Here is a 24,922-nt window from a genome sequence, read left to right as displayed (position 1 = left end):
TGTCAGTGACAGGAGTGCTGGGGTCAAATGAGATGTCAGTCTGTGTGCTGCAGGTGTAACATCCTGTGAGAATTCGAGGTTTGAGGTGGGAATGCACACACACACACACACACACACACATTAAAAGTGGCAAAACAAATACACGTAACCCCTCCGTGCTGTCTCTTCTGAGTATTTGTGTTTGAGGTGACTGTCAAGCCTCAAGCTGTGCTACTCACCATTACTAGGAAACACACTGATACCAACTCTATGACCACTGACCACATAAAAAAAGAGCAACAGACCTAAACCCACAGACATGTCAACCACCAATCACAATCTGCTGCGACTTCCCTCCCACATGAATTCCAGTGTCCATCATTCCTTGGTTCTTGCAGCTATCTGCACTCTATGCTCTGGAGGTCTCTCCCAGCTAATGTCAGCCGTCTTCTCCAAATCAATACTATGGAGCCTTCGATGATCACTCTCCTGCTGCTGCGGTTGACTCTGCTACTGATTCAGCAGAAGGACTGAGATCACGCACAGAACAGTTTAGTCCCTCGAGACGAGTGTGTACACACAGCGCAGAATCGTGACAGCAGGAAAAACACAAAGCTCAAGCCAGGTATTATCCTATAGGATCAAGCACACATGTGCACACATAGAATTTAAACAGGGAGAATTTGCCTTTTCACCAGTGCTTGCACATGGATTAATTCTTTTTGTAAACCTGGCACAAGTCACTGCAATTCACAACAAAATTGAGCGAGTTGTGTAACAGCTGCTTCCTTCTTAAATCAGAATTTGAAAATAACATAAAAAGAAGCATGCAGTGAAGAATTGCCTCCCTAAGTCGTTGTCATGTGTGGGTGGAGGTTTCTATATGCTACGTGTGTGCTACATACAGGGCGCACTTTGATCTAATTTCATGTAATCCGTTAAAAGAAAAGCCATAATTGTTGACGGATGCGTTTAATTATTCTGCAAAGCCACTTTTTTTTTACGCTGTTTACTATATGCACAATATTCCCGCTCACAGTTGTAAACTTCCGGCGATTGTTGTTGGTATTATAAAATTAATTTTACTAGCAAAAGAAGCATCTATGTGCAAGGACATCAACAAAATGAGACCATGTAGATTAATTGTATCTACCCTCACAAAGATAGCTGCTAAATCGCTGCCTCGTAATGGCAAACTCGAACTCTCGGGGTCATAGGATTCACTGACAGAGTCAGACGTGATGGCTCGCTTAAGTCAAAAGTTATTAAATATTGAATATTTAAACAGTATGCTGAATTTAGATGTAATGTACAATAACTTTGTTCCTGTATTTCAATTCAAATTTGTCATCTTTTACTACTTTAAGAGGAAAAAAAACTCAGAAATTTGAATTCCTTTTACAATTTTCTCCTTTTATGTTTATCAATACATTTACTAAAGTAAAGAATGTAAAGTAGATGCTCCACAGGGAACAGGTACATGCAGGATCAATATAAATCGATATACATTTGAATGGGGAGATAGGGTTGCTAGTCTACTCAAACAGCATCAGGACCTCATCTTCGTTCGTGTGCTTGGAATAAAAAGAGAGTGAAATGTTACGTGGCCATTGATATTCCCGCTTTGCTTTGCTTCCCTGAGTCTCTCGGGAAAGCCTCAATGTCAGCCTGCTCCTGATCAGCAGGCCGGACTAGGTCTGCACTGAGAGAGATGAGAGCAGAGGGATGAGAAATAATAAATTGCATATAGTCCTACAACACACATACCCCCTGGGACATCAGTCACAAAGGAGCCTCACAATAATAAGGAGCCTGTGCTGAATTTCACTGAGGCTATTTTCTCTTCTTTTATTTCTTTCTTTAGCGTTCTCTCAGCAACTATACTGTCCTGTGAATCTTTAATCTGGACTTTATTGATGTTTATGAGCAAAATTACTAACTAATGCACCTCTGCAATTTCCAACATAGTCCATTCTTTTTTAATCCTCAGTTGCAGTTTAACCCAGTTATGAATATGATATAATAGGAGTAATGTGCTGCTGAGTGAGGCCCTGCATGCCTACCGGCTGTCTAGGCTGAGAGCAGTGTGGCATCCTCTAATAATTGAGTGGCCTTTACAAGGGAACAGGAGATATCCTGTAACAGCTCAATAGGAAGCAAGCGCGAGCACACTCACGCATCCGAGCACACACATACGGTATACACGCTGCTTGCAGCTAGCATAGCCACCAGGATCAATCCTGAATGCAGTGGAGTGTTTCTGCAGCACCAAATGACATCACTTTAGGAGAAACAAGGAGAACGATCATAGCAGTGTTGTATTACCTCTGTGCGCTGCTCTGACATTCCACACAGTTTATGCGCATGATAACTATCAGAAAGAATAATATGATTTTATTGTGTAAGCCATCACATGCCAAACAGCCCATCAGAGTGATGATCAGTGTCAATGGAAAATTGTATTTAGTAGTCAGTATAATCTTTTAGTGATATAAGTTTGCATATGGTAGAATACTGCATGTAGTTATTTGTATTAGGAAATATTCAACCATGTATACTTAGAGGCATATAATTAATTGTGTGTGATCACTAACAGGCTACAGGCTTGGGGTGCACCCCAGGAATGCACCCCCACGTCCTGGGAGCACGAGAGAGCTTGTACCTGGTTTTATTGTTTTATGGCAGGATTAACGTAGTTACGTTTGTTTTAGTCTAAGTGCTCTTTGTTTAGATGAACTGCAGGTAGGGCTGCTCGATTATGGCAAAAATGATAATCACGATTATTTTCACTGAAATTGAGATCACGATTATTTGACGATATTTATTTAACCCTTTAAGACCTACTATAGAACCAAGTCCACCAGAGCTTATATTATTTTTATTTTTATTTTTTTACATGCTGTAGTGCCATTTGTGGGAGCATTTCAAGTTGCTATACATCAATACAACTGTTATAGCCCATATTTTAATAATATGTATGCATTAAGTGCATAGTAATTACATAAATTGCAAAAAAAGTGCAATAAACTACAAAAAAAATTGAAAATCGCTTTTGTTTTGTTTACATATATTTCTACTTGGAGAAATTTAAGAGGTTTATCCCTCAAAACTTTAAATACAATAAAGTTGCAAAAAATAGTTTACAACAACAGGAAATTTATTTTGAGTGTCTTCATAGTTTTATTTTGGAGATACAGCAATTTTTATATACTGCAGGAAAAACAAAAAACAATCCTATGATGCAAATTTGCAAAGAAAACAGCATGTGCATCATTTCACTGTGGGAAGTGTTACGAACAGCTGATAGGAACGGCAAAGCGTGTTTCTGGAATATTATGTTTTTGTTCCTGCAAGCGCTTTTTATGCAATTTTTGCAAGGCTATATGTGGAACGAAACCGTGACCGAGGACAAGCTGATGGCATCAGATGTAAGTACAACTCCTCCGGTTTCATATGCAAAACAAATTATTGCGCTAGCTTACTCGGTTCAGGTTCTACAGGGATTTAAAAATAGTTACGCAAAACGGAGCATGCTGCTCTGACCGGCTTTAAAGGGTTAACAATGACTTTAAAATAATAATATAAAATGGTGTGCAACACCACTGAAGTTTTTTTTTTTTTAACTCTCTTTTCAACCAACGGCAGTCACTCTCCAAATAACTTCTGCTTAGCTTTCCGAGCTTCCCTCGGGTCCTCTTAATCAGCGGTCTCCAACCTTTTTTGCGCCACGGACCGGTTTATGCCCGACAATATTTTCACGGACCGGCCTTTAAGGTGTCGCGGATAAATGAGGGAGGGGCTAATAATCGGCTCAGTCATTTTTAATGATCGTTGAAAGCCCAGATCGTAATCGTGATTAAAATTCGATTAATTGAGCAGCCCTAACTGCAGGACTTCCTCACCGTGTTATCTAGGGTGAACCATTTAGGGTGAGGGGGAGGCTACCCTCTTCCTGACCAAGGATGTTTGACCCTTTGATCAGCAGTAACACACACACACACACACACACACACACACACACACACTGAAGTATAAATAAAGACCGGGGCAGTTTCTTAGTGCGAGTCTCTCAGTAGGGAGCTGCCCTTGCTAGCAAGAACTCTGTGTGTTTCTCTTCTCTGAGTCTTTACTGAAGAAGCGTTTTAGAATATTTTCCCTAACATTATTTGGTCCTTCGTAGCCGGAGCAGAAAATATCAGAATTGTTATCTGTGACTCTGTTCCAAGATCCAGCACTGATTCCTGACGCCGTGGGGAGCCAGCACCGAAGCCTGTGCACAGCCCTCTTGGACGAGGAGAGAGCCCCAGGACATTAAATTCGGGTCTGGGCCGGTGTTATAATCTGGTCCACGGCGGTGGGATTCAGTCCAATGATCTGAATCACCAGTGGGACGTCAGGGGTGAGAAACACTATTTTGGTATATAAGACGGCTGCAAAAGTTTAAAGAAATGTGATTAAAAAAAGGGGGGTTTAAGTTCGCCAAAAGACCTGTGTTTTGACCAGTTTTAGAGGTAGCTGAAATTATCTCGTGACAAATTAGGTTTAAGTTCGCCAAAAGGAACTGTGTTTCGACCAGTTTTAGAGGTAGCTGAAATTATCTCGTGACAAATTAGCGCGCAAATGTTTATGTGTGTGTATGTGTCTGGAAGTAAGTTGATTTTACAGCACAATACGCTGCTGAACTACTTCCATTTTTGTTTTCTTTGCTGAGGCTCACGTGCTGGTGACAGGAGAACGGTTGAGTTTGGGGCTTGTTGGGTTGCACCTGCGCTCACATCACATCACAAAATAAAATGTATAAAATAACAAATAAAATAACATATGATAAAATAACGTGTTAAATGGGTGGAAATCCCTAGATCAATGTTTAAATTAACACTCACGCATTGACTCTGTCGGCTATGTTTTGCCATGCATGCTCCCTTTCTTTTGCAGCTGAGGCTGTGTTACTTTTTTTCTGCAAAATTTGCATGTTATCGGCATATGCTGCCATCAGAATTTCGGCCTCAAGCGCTGTAAAATACATTGACCGCGCCTTCTTTCCCTCCGTCTCCATGGTGACTCGCTTAATCTGTGCTCCACTAATCAGGGCTTTATGTATCCTCGTGCGCGCACTTAATTTGGGGTTAAAGCAACTCCGCGTTGACTGAACTACTTGTTATCAGCCTTTCTGAAACCGAATATTCCGAGTTGGACAGTTCGGGGTTACTCAACCCTGAGTATCGTTTTTCATTCTGAGTTTTCTAAACCGGCTTCCTGAAATAGGGCCCTGCTCTTGTTCATCTCTGTTCTGTCCTCATTCTCCTCTCTCTCCCTCTCTGCTCCTCTCTCTCCCTCTTTGTGCTGACAATCATCAAATATACAGTTGAAACCAGATAATTACACACTCTTCAGATCAAAACACAAACACTTTTTTAATTGTAACATCAAATCAGACTAAATGTTTATTTTTTTAGATTGATAAATATAAAAAACATATTTGTTAACTTTAAGAGTAAAGAGAGAAACTATCTGTATTTCTTAATTGTAAATGGCACCAAATTGTATTCAAAATTGAGCCACACTTATGGAGCTCCACAGTTCTTTTCCTGGTGTTTTGGTTGACATCTCTTGATTTTCCCATTTCAAAGAAACAGGCTCTGTGTTTTGCCTTATATGCATCCACAGCTGTGCCACCAATTTACTCACATGGACTCTACTGACCTATCACAAGCTTCTTCAGGTCAGAATGGAATCGTCCGGAGTTTTCTTATTAATTAACAATAAACTTAGTGTACATGTACTCCTAAATTTGATGAAAGTGATAAAAAATAGACAGCTCTGTCTCTCTTTATTCTGACATTTAACTAATTCAAAAGATATTTCAAATTTATTTATCCAAAACAAGTTTACTCTAAATTGATGTTGCACAGTAAAAAAAAATTTTGTGTTTTCCATAAAGTGTATGTAAATATCTGGTTTAAACTGTGAATATACTGCTGTGTATTGAAGTTCCTCTTGTTTTGCATAGAAAAATACTGAACAACATACAAAGCATAATATATAAAATACTACCAGAGTTTTTTTCTTTGAAAGAAGCCCCTTATGTCCATTCTTGTATATCAGTGCATTACTGAAACCGGTTTATTTAGCCGTGGAGGGAAACAACTGAAAATATGAAATAAACACACATGTAAGCTAAGACTCTCTAAAGCAGGGGTGTCAAACTCAAATACACAGTGGGCCAAAATTCAAAACTAGAACAAGGTCGCAGGCTAAAATTAATATTTATTGAAAAATATTTAGTATTTAGTATTTATTTATTTATTGTCATTGTCAAGAACAATGAAATTGCGTTTGGGGCTTCCATACAACCCCAAAAAAAGAAGAAAATAATAAATACCCCTTAAAACCCAAGTGTACATATTTAACCCAGTGTGACTCCAATGCAATAAGACAATCCTTAGCAATAATGTTCGTAGAAATTCAGACAAAGACCTGAGAAACATGACAAAATACAACAATGCAACCCATTCAATATTATTGTACTGTGAGATATGATATCAGATATGATAGTTATCTATTTAAGAAAGAGGGGGGGGGGGCAGGAGGGGGAAGAGAATAAAGATATGATGCACCAATGCAGACCAGTTCATTGCTATTAAGAAGTTGGATATGGTTATTGTCCGTGAGAGGGGGGCAGAGAGTTCAGGAGCCTCACAGCCTGTGGATACAGGCTGTTGGCCAGTCTGGATGTTCTGGCCTGTATAGACCTGTACCTTCTCCCTGAGGGCAGCAGATGGAAAAGGTGGCGCGCAGGGTGATGTTGGTCCCGCAGGATACTGTGCACCCTCCTCAGACAGCGAGTGGGGAAGATATTACTGATCTCTGGCAGACTTGTTCCAATAATTCTGCCAGCTTCTTTCACCACCCGCTGGAGTGCTTGCTGATCGGCCTTGGTGCAGCTGGGGAACCACACTAGAAATCCATACGTCAGAACGCTGCTGATGGCACAGTTGTAGAAGTTCAACATCAGAGATCTGGGAATGTGTGCGCTCCGCAGTCTCCTCAGGTAGTAGAGGCGCTGTTGGGCCTTCCGTACAACTGAGGTGATATGGTTGCCCCAGGACAGGTCCTCGGTCACAGTTACCCCCAAGAATTTAAAACTGCTCACCCTCTCCACCGCCTCACTGCCAATGAAGAGAGGCAGATGGTTGTTATGACCCCTCTTCCGGAAATCTACAATGATCTCCTTGGTCTTTTTGGTGTTTAAGACCAAGTTATTGTCGTGGCACCATGACTCTAGTTGTTGCACCTCTGTCCTATAGTTTGTCTCATCATTGTTGGATATAAGTCCGAGCACTGTAGTGTCATCTGCAAACTTAACAATGAGATTGGACGCGCAGGAGGAAATACAGTCATGGGTGAAGAGAGTGTATAGCAGAGGGCTCAGAACACACCCCTGAGGGGCACCGGTGTTGACCACAAGGGTGGAAGAGGTGTTCTTACCCACTCTGACACTCTGTCTACGGTTAGTGAGGAAGTCCACAATCCAGTTGCACAGAGAGGAGTTAAGTCCCAGTTGGTGGAGTTTGGGACGGAGTTTGTATGGCCGGATGGTATTAAAAGCCGAGCTGTAGTCTACAAAGAGGAGCCGTGCATAGGTGTTCCTGTGTTCCAAGTGCTTCAGTAATGTGTGCAGCACTGTGGCGATCGCATCCTCGGTTGACCGGTTCTCCCTGTATGCAAACTGGTGCGAGTCCAGGGATGGTGGAAAAGCAGCTCTGATGTGTTTAATGACCAGTCTCTCCAGGCATTTGGCGGGAATGGGGGTGAGTGCCACAGGTCTGAAATCATTCAGACATGTGACATTTGACTGTTTTGGGATGGGAACGATGGTTGCTGCTTTGAAACAGGATGGTACAAGTGAACAGGACAACGAGGTGTTATATATAGAGGTGAAGACGTCCGCCAGGTCCGCAGCACAGTCTTTTAGCACCCGACCCAGCACTGGGTGAACCATCTAGGGTGAGGGGGAGGCTACCCTCTTCCTGACCAAGGATGTTTGACCCTTTGATCAGCAGTAACACACACACACACACACACACACACACACACACACACACACACACACACACACTGAAGTATAAATAAAGACCGGGGCAGTTTCTTAGTGCGAGTCTCAGTCTGGAGGCTGCCCTTGCTAGCAAGAAGTTCTGTGTGTTTCTCTTCTCTGAGTCTTTACTGAAGAAGTGTTTTAGAATATTTTCCCTAACAATCAGTCATTCCTATAACTGTTTTTTTATTGTAACATACAGTTGCTGTAATTAGTTTACTGTATTGTGTGACCATTAGAGGAAAGGTATTCGTTTCCTAATAATGCTTGCAGATGTAAATGCTCTATTTCTTAAAATAACAAATACACAGTAAATACAACACTCACTTTGATTAAATCACTCTGTCAAATGTAGCCATACATATACATATGTTTGTTATAAAGAAGTATCAGAGTCCACTGGCACTCTGGCAAGTTGAAGATGTGACATTGTAGAGTAGTGATTAAGGATTGAATCATAAAAGCCTAGAAATCGGCTGGTAAACAAAAGTCACGAGGAAAACATGTGTATTCCCTAACCGGTTGGTGAGTAGTTGCTGGAAGTTGAGGCCAATCACTGAGAAATGAGTTGCCTAAGCCCCAGTCACGACCATCTAACAACGTCAGGTAGTTAGGGAAAAATGTGCATCCCCCAACAGGCTGGCAAAAACCTTGTTTCGGTTGCTTTGATCACCAACAGATTTTCACAGCCATCTGCAGTTTGCATTGAAGACACCGACGTGTCTGCAAATACTCATCAGCTCCTCTCTGAGCGGCAGTGAAACTGAAAATTGCGACACAAACTGGAGACAGAGGTCATATGCCTGCAGAGTAAAAGTCACACCTTTTGAAAGGTGTTGGCTGCAGTGCTGAAGCACAGCTTTTAATTTGAAAGGGAACATTCTTTATTTCCAGTTTGTGTAGCACCTTTTCGAGATTTATCACCACTTAGCTTGTAGTCAGACAAGTTGGCATTTTCCATGCAAAGTATGGGTGACCATGACGATCTGCTGGCTACTAAAATAGTCAAAAGGAAGTTTCTGGTGCAGCACCCTCTTTGCACATGATTTCACCATCAAACTGCAGAAACCACTCACCAGCCTGTCAGGGAATACACATTTCTTTCCTTACGACCAGTTGATGTATCACATCAGATATGCCAAGCAATACGTATGTAGGTAATGTGAGAAACACCTATAAAGTTACACTTTATGAAAGCAGTTTATCCATTTTGGTTCCTATTACTAATTTATTAAAATTAATTCAATGTTTTGGAGGGTTTGCTGAGTGGGAAATATATCTTTAAGAATGTTATGTGAAAGTTACCAAAGCAACTGAGAAAAACTGAAAACTTTCAGAAACCTTTGGTCTTTTTTGGACTGGGATGTTGTCTGTACATGCACTTTATACATAAAAGTCTTTCTACTTGTCCACTGGTCTTAACCAGTATTAGGGAGAACTTTTTGCCTACACACAGTGCATTGAATTTCGGTGTCTTTCTGTTTGTCAGTTTGTCTGATGGTGCTAGCTTCACCATATGAAAGTGAGTCAAGTAAAAGAAATCAATTTCACCTCTACACATGTCAGACTATCACTGCTATGTGCTATAGATTCACAAACTAAACAACAGCCCGCTTCCTAACTTACCGTAACACCAAAGAAGTTGGTTTCATTCATGACGTCCAGCACCATTTTTCCTACTTCACGGTCGTCCACGGTGAAGTTGTGGTGCATGTTTTGCCGTTGTTTTATCCGCAGCAGTTCCATCGCTCTCGTCAACGTTTTGGCAATGACCCAGATCCCATCGTAAGCGAAACCATGAAACTTGCTTGCCTCCACGCCTTTCTGCTGAAGTTCTCTGCTATACTCCCTCTCGTACTCCTTAGGGGTCTGGAAGGAGGGTAAGAGAGAGGACATTAAACAGAGAAAGTGTCCTTCTCCTAACTTTATAGGATTTTATTTCTTTTCTGTGGAAAAACACTGTTCTGTTAAGTCAAACTCATTGGAACAGTTGTAGTGTGGCCCAAAGTAAATGATTCATTTGCCACAAATAACGATACAAAATTAATTGGAAATAAGAGCACTTTGGATCCCACGATTCATTTAGGCTAAGCTCTCTAGTTTAAAAACATGCATCAGGGATGTCTTTCTGAAATTAAGCGCTGTCTCCAAAGAGTCTTCAAAACACTATTACAGGACTACTTTAAAGTAGAGTTGCAATGATTTGTCAGCATAATCGATAACATCGACTATAAAAATTAAACGATGCGGAATTTTATTGTTAAGCGTCATATACTAATATTTGGGTTTTTTAAAATTTGTTTTTGTAACTGCAATAAACTACAGGAAGCTATGGGGGCAGTATCACTTATATCGTCGGCCAAAACTGCACTCAGTAGTGATGGGATTTCCGGCTCTTTTTATAGAACCGGCTCTTTTGTTTTGGCTCACTAAAAAGAACCGGATCTTCCGGCTCCGAACCGGCTCTTCAGGTTGTTTTGTTGCTTTAATTAATTTATTATTAACAATAATATACAATTATGCACAAAAGGAATTACTAATGTAAAAAAAAGCGGTTTTATTTAAATATGTTCATATATAAATATATGTGGTGGCCCCTAGAGACAAAGCACGTACAAACTCCAAAAAGCACGTACAAACTCCAAAACACATTCCTAGAGTTAACTGAACTTCCAAAACAGAGCTACCTAGATCACTTAAATTACACAATTGAAAGCATATGTGTATGGTTTGTGTATTTATACACAAGCACTCATATATATATATTCAAATAATTAAAAAAAAAAAAGTTCATTTACCTGTTACTACCAAATCAAGTCGTTGGTACTTGCTGGCTTGTGTAGCCACTAGGTAACAAAAGCTCAACACTGCGCCTAGCATCTTGGAGCACCTCTGTTGTGTTTTGTACATGTTTTGGAGTTTTTACGTGTTTTGAAGTTTGTACGTGCTTTGTCTCTAGGGGCCACCGTAAATATACTTTTATTTACCCACTCCACATAAAATGTAATGAATAAATCATATAATACAAAAACCAGCTATTCACATTTCAACTTTTAACTATTTAAATTTTCAGCTTTTTCCTTTTAAACAAATTTAAAGTGAAACAACACAAAACACTGCAAACCACAACACAATTAAATATGAATTACAATATGAAAACCAAAAGAAGATGCACATTCTCTGTCATATGGGCCTGCATGAATAAACTTTCTGAATCCTTTATCATCCACAACTAGATTACTATACCTTTCTAATGTGACTTTGTTCTCCCTGGCTCTCTTTTATGGAACGCCAGGACTGCCATAATGAATTAATTAAATACACCATTAAATAATTAATTAAATGTGTCAATAATTAATTAAAATTGGAATTAATTAATTAAATAAATAGTTATGACACATGTAATTAATTAATTATTGACACATTTAATTAATTATTTATGTATTTCACATTTTAATTAATTATTGACACATTTAATTAATTATTGCCACATTTAATTAATTATTTAATGGTGTATTTAATTAATTCATTATGGCAGTCCTGGCGTTCCATACTCTTTCTCTCTCTCCCTCCTACTCTGTTCCTGCGCTACTGCGTGTGTAACTACCGCCCCTCCCCCTTCTGCCCAGCGCAAAGCACAAGGCTTGCATGCGGAGTGAAGCGGAAGAAGTGCGAGAGAGGGTTAGAGAAAGAAAAAAAACAACCCATGGCTTGGTGTTGTGCCAAAAAGTGATTGTCTGCCAAAAACTGATTTCCAGTGTTTCTGTGTATTTTTTATGTGTAATATCTTTACGTATGTTCGTAAATAGACTTCGGTGAACAGGGGATACAAAGGGGTTACATAAAGAATTAAAAAATTATCTGTTTTTTAAGTATCTTTACAACTTGTACTTACATTATAACCAATCCGGTCCTTTATCCCCACTTAAAATATTTTTACAGAACTATTGTAATATTTGCTGCCATTTCTGCTGTCCTGTTGGGCAACTTACTCTTACAAAATACATTTTTAATGTTAATGAGATTTTTTTTTACTGCATAAATAAAGGTTATATAAAAGTCGCTGCCAAAAACTGATTGCGGCTTGTATCTTGCTACACGAATGTTGTTTGTGGCTCAAGATGACTTTATGTCATCCATAAGGGATGCATTTGACATATGTTTAACATATTATAGCCCAACAAGTTACTTATAGCACTTTAAATATGAGCAATCGCTTTTTGGCAAATACCGGAAATCAGTTTTTGGCAGACAATCACTTTTTGGCACAACACCGGCTCACGTCGTTCACGTCAAAGACCTGGCTCTAAGAGCCATTTCGTTCGCGAGCGACACATCACTAGCACTCAGTACTAAAGAGGGAGAATATGGCACCCATGGCAAAACAGGAGGATGAAAAAAATATGGAAACAAAGATTTTTAAAAATGTCAAAGCATTTCACAGAAAGTTAAATGCAGACTGTGGAAAGCTGAGCTTTGCTTTCACTACAGCACTACTGCAGTGCACGAGCATTTAAAAAGCTGGCACCCTGGAGCTCTGACGTCAAATTCCATCTAACATTATCAATAATTAATTATTTATATAATTAGTTAAATAGTTTAATTGGCATTGAACACTACGCCATCTGAGAAGCTGTAAGTAACAGTCATTTCTAATGTTTATTTAATTTTTATTCTGACCATCCTGAGAAATATTAAAAATAGCTTTGATTATCTTCAAATTTATATGTTTACTGGGTCATTATTTTAATGTACTGAGGGACGAGACAACAGGTTGATATTCACAGGTGGGCAGACTTGAGCAGGTGACATAATGGAGCCTAGAACAGGAGGTTTGCCCACAGGAAGTGGAGATAAGAGTTATAAAAAATAAGCGTTGACTAATCAATGAAAAATTTGTTACAGCCCTACTTTAACGAACTACAATCAAACTTTATTTAAAAAAAATTAAACTTGACTTAAAAAACTTCCCTAAGCTTTATGAATGAAGACCTTCAGACAAAAATTATTCTATTTACCTCACGTTTTTAAGTATACAGTATAAAATTACCTTCTGCACATCAGAGTGTAGTTGAGATGTATGTCACTCACCCTGCCAGAGATGCCCTTGATTTGCCGAGCGCTGAGTGGCTCAAAGTCCACGCTAATGTATCCCTCCATGGCAGTGAGAAGCTTCTTGGTGGTGCAGTTGGTGTTGTTGGCCTGTTCCCACCAGTTGCCCTGATACCAGCCAGGGATAATCCACTGATATTTACTCCCAAACATGTTCAGGTTATACGCCTGGTTTGGGCACAATAATCAGAGGTTGGAGCAATGGAAAATCAGAGAGATTCAGATTAACAACTAATCTTGTTGTTCTTAAAAGAAAGGAAAATGACACTTTGAAATCCAACCATCTAAAGTCCAAATTCTGTGCATCTAATGATATATTTAATTACTCCTTATTGAAACAGGATTAAAAAAAGCATGTCAGCTTTGTTCATAATTATGACACAATGCATTTTACTAATAGCGCCAACTGTGTATAAGACTATTTCTATCATTTAAAATAAAATGCCAAGACAACAGAAGGCAACATCATAAAGAAACTTACACAGCAGAAGACTCTGGAGGCCAGGTTCTCATCAAACTGGCCAATGATGATCCTCACATCATTGTCCTAAAAAAAATACGTATTTACTTAAATGGAAACATTTAACTTTATTCAAACAGAGAAAGAAATCAGGATTATGCTGCACTACAATCTTATTATACAATCTCAATTTACAATCCTAATGTAATCGTGCAAGCTTTTTATTGTGATCTTTTGACTCCCTGGCTTTAATGGTGAAAAGCTGTCACAGCTGTCTTTTGGTGAAACTACATGGGTCTATATGCTATGGGATCAGTTTTGCTGTGTGTGAGTCTACCATAACTCCAAACAGTTAACAAACACACAGAATCAGAGATGTTGTATTTACTTTACTGTACATACTCATTACTATGTGTAATCCTCTAATCTGTACCTAGAAGGGATGTGGGACCTGAGGCACAAACCAGTTGTTGAGAGGCTAAGGCATTACCAAATTGCGAAGTCCTTCTATTAGAACGGAGACAATGTCAGCAGGCAGAACTGCTTGCAAACCAGGCTGAACTTGCTTGAGTATTCGAGGCACATGGCCTGGTAATTGTCTCTGTAAATAATTCAGAGTCCCCGGGTGGAAATTCAGCATGTTTCATGGTGGGGAAAAAAGATCAGGCTCTGCCATTTAGTGAGCACAGACATATGTGTAGTCCTAAACACAAGCACAGACCTACATGCAATCACACTGTGTGTCCACAGACAGTAGAACTAAACTAAACTCACCACTAAAAATACACACACATAAAATTGTCCCAAACCTAACCAAATAATATTGATATAGGTTAACTCAGTGTATATAACTTGTACAAAAACACAATTAACTGAGTTTTAATCTCATGATTTTGGCACAATATTTGACATGTGTGCTCCATCAATAGCAAATCAAGTGTTCCCTTTATACCGTGCAGCTTGAAGTTTCCTGGACTAGTCTGGATGAGTAACAATAAGTTAAAAGATATATAACAAATAACAATGTCTGGCACAGCAGAAAGCAAAGAGTTTGTCCCTTAAAGCTGATCATCATCCTTTGTTTGGGTATACAAACAAAAGCTGCGATATAATAAATGCATGAAGGCCAAGAAAAACAAGGGAAGCTAATGTGAACCATCCAATATCAACTAAGAACTCCACAAGCGAGCCTGTGCAGTCTGTGCATTCATCCAGGTTGCAAAGACGCACTGAAATCACCAACGCAAATGTTTTTCATTTGGGCAAAGACAGGTACCCAATAAACACTACAGGGAGTGCAGAATTATTAGGCAAATGAGTATTTTGTCCACATCATCCTCTTCATGCATGTTGTCTTACTCCAAGCTGTATAGGCTCGAAAGCCTACTACCAATTAAGCATATTAGATGATGTGCATCTCTGTAATGAGAAGGGGTGTGGTCTAATGACATCAACACCCTATATCAGGTGTGCATAATTATTAGGCAACGTCCTTTCCTTTGGCAAAATGGGTCAAAAGAAGGACTTGACAGGCTCAGAAAAGTCAAAAATAGTGAGATATCTTGCAGAGGGATGCAGCAGTCTCAAAATTCCAAAGCTTCTGAAGCGTGATAATCGAACAATCAAGCGTTTCATTCAAAATAGTCAACAGGGTCGCAAGAAGCGTGTGGAAAAACCAAGGCGCAAAATAACTGCCCATGAACTGAGAAAAGTCAAGCGTGCAGCTGCCAAGATGCCACTTGCCACCAGTTTGGCCATATTTCAGAGCTGCAACATCACTGGAGTGCCCAAAAGCACAAGGTGTGCAATACTCAGAGACATGGCCAAGGTAAGAAAGGCTGAAAGACGACCACCACTGAACAAGACACACAAGCTGAAACGTCAAGACTGGGCCAAGAAATATCTCAAGACTGATTTTTCTAAGGTTTTATGGACTGATGAAATGAGAGTGAGTCTTGGTGGGCCAGATGGATGGGCCCGTGGCTGGATTGGTAAAGGGCAGAGAGCTCCAGTCCGACTCAGACGCCAGCAAGGTGGAGGTGGAGTACTGGTTTGGGCTGGTATCATCAAAGATGAGCTTGTGGGGCCTTTTCGGGTTGAGGATGGAGTCAAGCTCAACTCCCAGTCCTACTGCCAGTTCCTGGAAGACACCTACCTTCTTCAAGCAGTGGTACAGGACGAAGTCTGCATCCTTCAAGAAAAACATGATTTTCATGCAGGACAATGCTCCATCACACGCGTCCAAGTACTCCACAGCGTGGCTGGCAAGAAAGGGTATAAAAGAAGAAAAACTAATGACATGGCCACCTTGTTCACCTGATCTGAACCCCATTGAGAACCTGTGGTCCATCATCAAATGTGAGATTTACAAGGAGGGAAAACAGTACACCTCTCTAAACAGTGTCTGGGAGGCTGTGGTTGCTGCTGCACGCAATGTTGATGGTGAACAGATCAAAACACTGACAGAATCCATGGATGGCAGGCTTTTGAGTGTCCTTGCAAAGAAAGGTGGCTATATTGGTCGCTGATTTGTTTTGGTTTTGTTTTTGAATGTCAGAAATGTATATTTGTGAATGTGGAGATGTTATATTGGTTTCACTGGTAAAAATAAATAATTGAAATGGGTATATATTTGTTTTTTGTTAAGTTGCCTAATAATTATGCACAGTAATAGTCACCTGCACACACAGATATCCCCCTAAAATAGCTAAAACTAAAAACAAACTAAAAACTACTTCCAAAAACATTCAGCTTTGATATTAATGAGTTTTTTGGGTTCATTGAGAACATGGTTGTTGTTCAATAATAAAATTATTCCTCAAAAATACAACTTGCCTAATAATTCTGCACTCCCTGTATGAGTAATGAGGGCTTCATGAAAATGTTCCACTTACTGGACAAAAGATCTTCTCCCTTCATTCAATTGTTTTGGATTATTTTGTACTGTACGCAAAACGGGGAAAAGAGATTGGTCGCTACAAGTTTTGTTAAGATCCACAAATTCACAGGTGCAAGGAATAGAGTGAAAAACTATATTTTGCTTTTAGAATATTCACTTATTCCAGGTGAAAAAACGCCTTATTTGTCTGCAGAGATGAAGTATTTTTTCAAATGTGTTTTCTACGTTTGCACTGAGCTTAGGTGAAGAAAGAGGACCAATTTTATTTCACATTCGTACAAATCATGTGAAATGATGGGAAAGCAGTGTTCTGCTTGGACGGCAATGGATAATAATCATAAATAATCGGGATATCAATATTGATCAAAACTATCATAATTGTCATTATAAGCAATCTTATTGTCAGGAGTAGTGTCGTGGACGAGAGAAGGAGGACCCAATCGCTGGACTCACAGGCAGGTAGGTGAAGGTGGATGTTTATTGCCGAAGGAGTGAGCAAACAGTACAGAGGGAGGAAATGGCTGGCTGGCTGGCTGGCTGGCTGGCTGACTGACTGAATGAATGAATGAATGAACAAAGGACTGGCTGGCTAACTGAACATACAGACGACACTAACATCAGACGTACATCAATGACACGACAAGGATCGGATGGAACTGAGGACTTAAATACACGCTGGGTGATGAATGATTAGAAACCGGTGAGTACGCAGATGAACTTAGTCTGACTAATGATATATGGAAATAACTGGAACACAATACGCAGGCGGTATGCTGGCACAGAAAACACAGATGTGAAAATAAACTGAACATGACAAAACAGAAAACACTGGGTCAACGACCCAGGAACCCTGACAGTACCCCCCCTCCAAAGGCCGGCACCCGACGGCCAAAAGAAAAAAAACCAGAACAGGGCGGGCGGAGGGGGCCCAGGACGGAGGGACGGAGTCCACACAGAGCCAGTTCAGGCGGGCGGCCATGCGGCCAGTGGCTGAGCCCATACAGTTCAGGTGGGCGGCCACGCGGCCAGTGGCTGAGCCCATACAGTTCAGGTGGGCGGCCACGCAGCCGGCAGAGACGCTGAAGTCGATCCGGTGGGCGGCAGCGAGGAAGACGGCGGCGGCCACTGAGCCGGTGCGGTGGTCGACCACACCGGCGACGAGGAGAAGGCGGCCAAGGAGCAGCTGCAGAAGGCGGCGCGGGAGCCGGCGGAGACTGAGGAGCAGCTGTAGGGCCAGGCAAAGCAGAAGCCGAAGCTGAGTCTGAGGCTGGACCAGGCGAAGCAGAAGCCGAGGCTGAGTCTGAGGCCGGACCAGGCGAAGCAGAGGCCGAGGCAGAGTCTGAGGCCGGACCAGGCGAAGCAGAAGCAGAGGCTGGACCAGGCGTAGCAGCAGTGTTGGGAAGGTTACTTTTAAAATGTATTCCATTACAGAATACAGAATACATGCCCCAAAATGTATTTTGTAACGTATTCCGTTACGTTACTCAATGACAGTAACATATTCTGAATACTTTGGATTACTTAATATATTATCATGCTTTTTACAACAACGTGAATGTACTATTGCTGTGTGATTTATTACTATTACTGAAGGTCCGCGACTCCGAACTGTAGTAAAGGGACCTCTGACTAATACGGCGGGGTCCCTGTCGGCTCGTAGCCGAAAAATAGCTTTACTTTGTTGTGTGGGTCAACTTTTCTTGGAGAGACAGAGAGAGGCGTTGAAAGGCTGCTCCAACGGAACTTATTGTTTTCGGAGGAAAACACAAACACGGTGTACAGTCGAGTCTTAATAGCTTACTTACAACTGGGCTCGTAAGGCACTCTTCTTGGCTGAAGTGGTTATTATTATATTTACATGCTTCCAGCTCCCGTTTTTCCTCGATGACAACACGTACCTTTCCACTCCCCTTTTTCTCCCTCCTCGCGTCCATTCTCCCTGCAACACGGACTACACTGCCCATGATGCTACATTCTTTAGAGCTATGCTTGTAGCATTCTGCCTGTTAGCTTAGCACAACAACAACAACAACGAAAAGGCGCTCTCTCACCCAGGAAACACACAGTCGCAGTGAGAGAGAGAGAGCGTTGCCCTGTAACCATGGCAACCGTAACGCTGCCGCCTGGAACAACAGAACGTAGCTGTCAAACAAAACCCAAACAGTCCTGACCCGCGACAAAATGAAACAGGAAAGTACCGCAGTGTAATCCATTTATTTCAACAAAGTAACTGTATTCTGAATACCACCTGTTTAAACGGTAACTGTAACGGAATACATTTACTCATATTTTGTATTTTAAATACGTAACGGCGGTACATGTATTCCGTTACTCCCCAACACTGCGTAGCAGAAGCAGAGGCTGGACCAGGCGAGGCACAGGCTGAAGCTGGACCAGGCGAAGCAGAAGCAGAGCTAGGTGACAGTGAGGCAGCCGCAGGTGGTGGCTGGACGGGCTCCTCGGGCCCTCCAGCTGACGTGGCAGGAGGCTGGACGGGCTCCTCGAACCCTCCAGCTGACGTGGCAGGAGGCTGGACGGGCCCCTCGGACCCTCCAGCGGAGATGGGAGGCTGAACGGGCCCCTCGGACCCTCCAGCGGAGACGGGAGGCTGAACGGGCCCCTCGGACCCTCCAGCGGAGACGGGTGGCTGAACGGGCTCCTCGGGCCCTCCAGCTGACGAGGCATGAGGCTGGTGCGGTTCTCCTGAACCCCCAGCTGACGAGGAAGGTTGCTGGACGGGCTCCTCGGGCCCTCCAGCTGACGAGGCATGAGGCTGGACGGGCTCCTCGGGCCCTCCAGCGAAAACGATCTCAGAACCAGTGGGCACTGGAGCCCCTGGCACACACAGGACAGAACCAGCAGGTGCGGGGACCTCTGGCAGGGAAGTGGCCGGGCCAGCGGGTGCGGAAACCCCTGGCTGAGAAGCAGGGTAGCTCACAGCTGGCTCTGGGTGCTGTGGCTGCAGGTCCGGGAACTGAACAGGATGGTGGATGGGCGACTGGACTACTGACTGGAGGACAGGAGGCGACTGGACTACTGACTGGAGGACAGGAGGCGACTGGACTACTGACTGGAGGGCAGGAGCGGACTACCCTACAGGGGACTGGAGGGCAGGAGCGGACTGGACTACAGGGGACTGAAGGGCAGGAGACTGGACTACAGGGGACTGGAGTGGAAGCTGAACAGCAGGTGAGGGAACTGACTGGAGTGGAGATGCTAAGGGATGAACAGAGGTAGGCGAGGCTGACGACGGAGCTGAGGTTGGTGTGGCTAATGGTTGAGCTACAGACTGAGCTAGTGACGGAGATAAGGCTACAGCTTGGGCTAGTAAGGCTGGTGCCTGGGCAGGGGACAGTTCAGCTAATCTAACTAGGGATAGTGCGAGGGCGTGAAAGGCTGGGTCAGGAGGTGGATGAAGTGGTGAGGTAGCAGGTGAACCGGTTAGCTCTTCCAAGCCGCTAGGGAGTTCTGGCTGGGTTCTGGCTGCCCTCAGCCTGGGCGCTGGGACAGGCACGGGAGGTGGCTGGACACCAGTCACCCCCACCCGAGAAACAGGAGCGGGCGTGGAGGTAGACTGGGTCGCAGCTGCCCTCCTCCTGGGAGCTGGCACTGGAGTGGGTGTAGCCTGACTGACGGGAGTGGAGATAACGACCGGGTGTGTGATACTGGCAGGTTTCTCTGGGATTGTTCTGGTCCTCCTGCCACCACTATTTACAGTCTTTGACTGAACAGTTTTTGGGGGAGCAGAGCAGAAAAATTTGTCCCAGTCTACGTCCTCGTCTAGGAGGGAGACCCCCCATGAATCAGAGATAAGTCTATTAGTTATTTGAGGTGAAGAATCAAATGAGGAGGGTGGAAAACAGTCACTAGAACTCACCACCGGGAGTAGCTCTGCACACGGCCATAAACAACCAGAAGAGTCTGTTCAGTGACAGGTTGCTTCTCCCAAAGACAAGAACTAACAGACTTAAAAACTCCTTTGTCCCACATGCCATCAGACTGTTTAACTCCTCCCTGGAGGGGAGAGGGAGGGGAAACAGGAGGACAAAGGAGGGGGGAACAACTAAGCTGTAGTGCCTCTTCACCTCACTGTGCAATACCTTTTGTGCAATACTTTTGTAAATAGTCAACGGTGCAATAGACTCAATACTTGAAATGTGCAATTCACTTGTATTTTTATTTTTATTCCTATTTATTCTATTTATCCCCTTCGTATATTTTATTTATATTGTCTCTGTATTTATATATATATATATATATGTGTGTGTGTGTGTGTGTGTATTATATATATATATATATATATATAATATTCTGTAACTCTGTAACTTCTGTCGGTGCTGTGCTTTTTTGGAAATCGAATTTCCCAGAGGAACCCACCCGAGGGATTAATAAAGTTCTATCTAATCTAATCTAATCTAATCTAGCTGAAAATAGTCCTTGTTATGGTGGCGTGTGCGCCGCTTTTTCCGGGAAGAGGAAGCGGGTGGGGTACACAACCGAGCTTCTGGCGCGGGAGCCTCCATTGAGCCGAGGTGGTAGGCGGAGCCGCTGTGCCATGGCGAGGGTGAAGTTCCAGTGAGTAAAACGGCTGGCGGGCGAGCGAGGAGCGGAGCGGCGGGAGAGCGAGCAGCCAAAGCTTGGCCTGTGACGCCCGCTCTCCGCGGCGAATGCTCCGGTGCAGGTGAGGCAGCAGGTGGGGGAACGCGGCGTCTCCGAGGCCCGCCCAGAGCCAGGCGAGTCCCCTCGAAGACGTGCTCTCTCTCCGCGAAGAGCCGCTGTTTTCCCCGAAGCCCCTCCGTCCAGCGAAGGAGCGCTGCCTCCTGCCGCTCGAAAAGTTCAGAGTCCGCTGGGTCCACAACGCGGGTTCGTGTCATTCTGTCAGGAGTAGTGTCGTGGACGAGAGAAGGAGGACCCAATCGCTGGACTCACAGGCAGGTAGGTGAAGGTGGATGTTTATTGCCGAAGGAGTGAGCAAACAGTACAGAGGGAGGAAATGGCTGGCTGGCTGGCTGGCTGGCTGGCTGGCTGGCTGGCTGAATGAATGAATGAATGAATGAATGAATGAATGAATGAATGAATGAATGAATGAATGAATGAAGGACTGGCTGGCTAACTGAACATACAGACGACACTAACATCAGACGTACATCAATGACACGACAAGGATCGGATGGAACTGAGGACTTAAATACACGCTGGGTGATGAATGATTAGAAACCGGTGAGTACGCAGCTGAACTTAGTCTGACTAATGATATATGGAAATAACTGGAACACAATACGCAGGCGGTATGCTGGCACAGAAAACACAGATGTGAAAATAAACTGAACATGACAAAACAGAAAACACTGGGTCAACGACCCAGGAACCCTGACACTTATGCAGGCCCAAATGATAGGAATCAATTCTGTTACTGAAAATTAAACTGAATGGAAGAACAACTGTGTTAGTAACAGTTACCTTGTAATAACAGGATCTCATTTCTTAGCAAAATATACTTGAACACTAAATGTGGGTAGCTACTACTGCTTATAACACATAAGCAGTTCTGAAATGTATCCGTCTAATAAAGGCTGGGTATAGAAGCTCTAAATGGCAAAGAATTGTATATCAGTACCTTTCAAGAAATATGTATGAACATGTTTTATAGTCTGGGTTGAAGTGTAATGTAGAATGTGACTAACGCGAGCTAGATTTTCACACACACAACCTGTGTTATACTGCCATTGCCCTGGGAACCCACAAATACAGTTCATTAGGTCACCCCTCAGGCAGTCGCTACCATATGTCATGCATTCCAAGATCAGAAGGAGCGGCCAGTCACTGAAATTTACCTCCAAGACCCTGAGGCTAAGATAGATAGAAAGATAAATAGATAGATAGAGTGTGTGTGTGTGTGTGTGTGTGTGTGTGTGCGAGAGAGAGAGAGAGAGAGAGAGAGAGAGAAACACACACACGTGCCGGCAGCTACTCGATAACACTGTTCTTCCCTGAAGAAAAGGCACTTAACCCAAATGACTCCAACTATGGCCGTGGGCCACAGCCTCAGTATAAATTCTAGCCTGCCTGGCAACAACATGAAAACGCTGTGTAGTTGTGGGCAAGGGCATGAGTGAGTGTATGGTGTTGTGTTGCACTGCAGATGGACTGGGGCACTACAGAGCCCCAAATTACCCTCATTGCTTAAGCTTTTATATAACTGTTACCATAATAGTTCTGAATCAGGGTATAGTGTTAAGGGCAGCCTTGACTGCTTTATCTGTGACAGGGTTGTTCGTAACTTTACAGCAGTCATTTGTCTGTTTGAGTAATATTGTAACTCGTAATCCCAATCAGGCACTTTTAAGGCTTATTAGGCACCGCACACACATATAAACACTGTACTAATGATGGTCTTTTACGAGCTAGTGGGAGATGTGATTTGTGTACTGGGCTACGTGTTGTTGCTATTACTAAAACCGTACCCCCATCTGTTTGATTACTGTGCAGCGCATGTGTGGTGTGCAGATATGATGAAATATAAACTCTTGCAGGGATGTGTCTGATCACTAATTCACTCAAGGTGAACACAAGGCTATCGTTTGAAGTTTTGGCACTAATAACTGAACAACAATTATCAGTGTGAGGATTTCAAAATAAAAGTCTTTAAAATGGAATGCGAAGAGGTTCTAGTGTTTGATCTCTGCAGCAGGATATTCTTTTTGCAGCTCTGTGCCATTTGGGGATGTGGGCCAGCAGAGGTGCTTCATCAGTTTCATGAGTATCAATAAGAGGCCTTACAAAATAGGCAAACTTATGATTACACTATCAGTGTGAACCATTCATCTTGAGCTGATCCACAGTGTCTATAGAGCCAAATGTTAGTTTATATTTGCTACACAAGTTGTATTATTACAGTATAAGTTGTACAACACTGAGCAAACAGGTGAAAGAGGTTTGAGATTAGGTTGCTTCTAGTTTATTGTTGAGAAGTGGTGCCGTCGTGTTAGTTTTAGGTTAAACAGAATTTTGAATACAAGGTTTGGCTGTGAGTTTGTTGGTTTTAAAGCCACTAAGTCCATGCCAGATGTCTGAGTTTTAGATCACAATCATTTTACGACCTGACAAAGTTAATATCAATAAAAATGTCATTAAAACAATGACAATGTCGCCGGAGCTGTGGGCGGGTGGGTGCAGGGGGGCTCAGCCCCAGTGCAGGGGACCTCTGGTGCATCGGCCCAACTAGGGGGCTCTCTAACTGGTGGGGAGGCTGTTATATCTTTGTAGGTGGTCTCCTCTCTACAGGAGCTCACTCTGCAGGTGGGGGAGAGATATAGGAGAGGCAGAGAATGAACCCAACCTGGGTGTCTATTGTCTTGTGTAGTTTGGGAGATGATTGGATGATGGGGTGGGTGCAGTTTTCTCTGGGGTGGAGTCGGGTGGGCTGCCCCGGACTCTGTGGGGCTGGGCGGTGCTGCTGCTGCGGGCTCCGGTCCGGATGGGCCTGGGCCCCCTTGCGCTGGTGGGTTCCAGAGTGTGGGGGTGCCTACTGGGGTCAGCGGGGGAGCTGGCCCCAGGGAGGTGCCACTTGCCCCTCCCTTTCTTCCCTCTCCATCCTCAGCTGCCTCCCTATTCCCGCTCTACAACACCCACCCACACACGCAGGGCTTGGGGTCCAGGTATGTCACCAGGGTGCAGGGGAGGCACTCCCCCTCTGTCCCCTTCTGGCCGCCTGTGCCTCAATTTTATTCTGCAACCTAGACATCCACATTACTCACACTCTCACATAACACATACATATAGGGCCTTGGGGGTGGGCACGTTCTACAGCATCCAGAGGATGGTCAGTGTACTCCAACCCACCTCTGGCGCTGGTGCCCTACCCTCAACTTTAAATGCACATAGACACTAAGGGTTTTCAGGAGGAGCCGTGCTGCTCTCTGAGAGGAAGCAGGAACCATGCTCTCCTGTGTTTTAAATGCACTTTAGAACAGCACACAGCAACACTACATATGAGCGAGCATTGGGAGGTTTGGGGTCTTCACTCACCCCGGTTCTGTTAGCCGTCAGGGCTGGGGGGCTGGGAGGAGGTGCTGGCCGTCAGATTGGGGTCTGGGATGCGGGGCCTCCCTGTTACTGCAGATAAGGAGGTGGTCCGCTTGCGTCCACCCCAGAGAGAAGGGTTACATCTCCTGGGTCTAGGTGCGGCTTGCCCCTCTGGGGGCGGGGTTACCTGGACCTGGGATATAGAGTATGTTTGGGGAGTGCGACTGTCTGTGCAGTGTCTATTTGTGTCTGTCTACACGTTGGGTGAGTGCCGAGTATTTGGTTGTGTATATGGGGTGGGAATGCATGTTTGTGTCCGCGTGTGCCTGTTCGTCTGTGTCTATATGTCAGG

At 43.4% G+C, this 24,922-nt stretch overlaps 1 protein-coding gene across 1 annotated transcript in view; it reads right to left on the bottom strand.

The window, feature by feature from the left end:
* gabbr2 (gamma-aminobutyric acid (GABA) B receptor, 2) overlaps nt 1-24,922 on the bottom strand; it is a 220,890-nt gene that overhangs the window by 78,743 nt on the left and 117,225 nt on the right. The window contains exons 5-7 of the mRNA XM_085445503.1: nt 13,668-13,733; nt 13,166-13,354; nt 9,701-9,943 (exon numbers count right to left, since the gene is read on the bottom strand). Coding sequence (XP_085301629.1) covers nt 9,701-9,943; nt 13,166-13,354; nt 13,668-13,733 — 498 coding nt within the window. The remainder of the gene's footprint in view (nt 1-9,700; nt 9,944-13,165; nt 13,355-13,667; nt 13,734-24,922) is intronic.

This window comes from Copadichromis virginalis, linkage group LG22, assembly GCF_057382275.1.
Source record: "Copadichromis virginalis isolate Kocher_CV1m ecotype Utaka linkage group LG22, C_Virginalis_male_GT1.1, whole genome shotgun sequence".
Taxonomy (NCBI): Eukaryota; Metazoa; Chordata; class Actinopteri; order Cichliformes; family Cichlidae; genus Copadichromis; species Copadichromis virginalis.
Note: the sequence above shows the minus strand (reverse complement) of the source record. Positions and strands in the feature narration are given on the sequence as shown.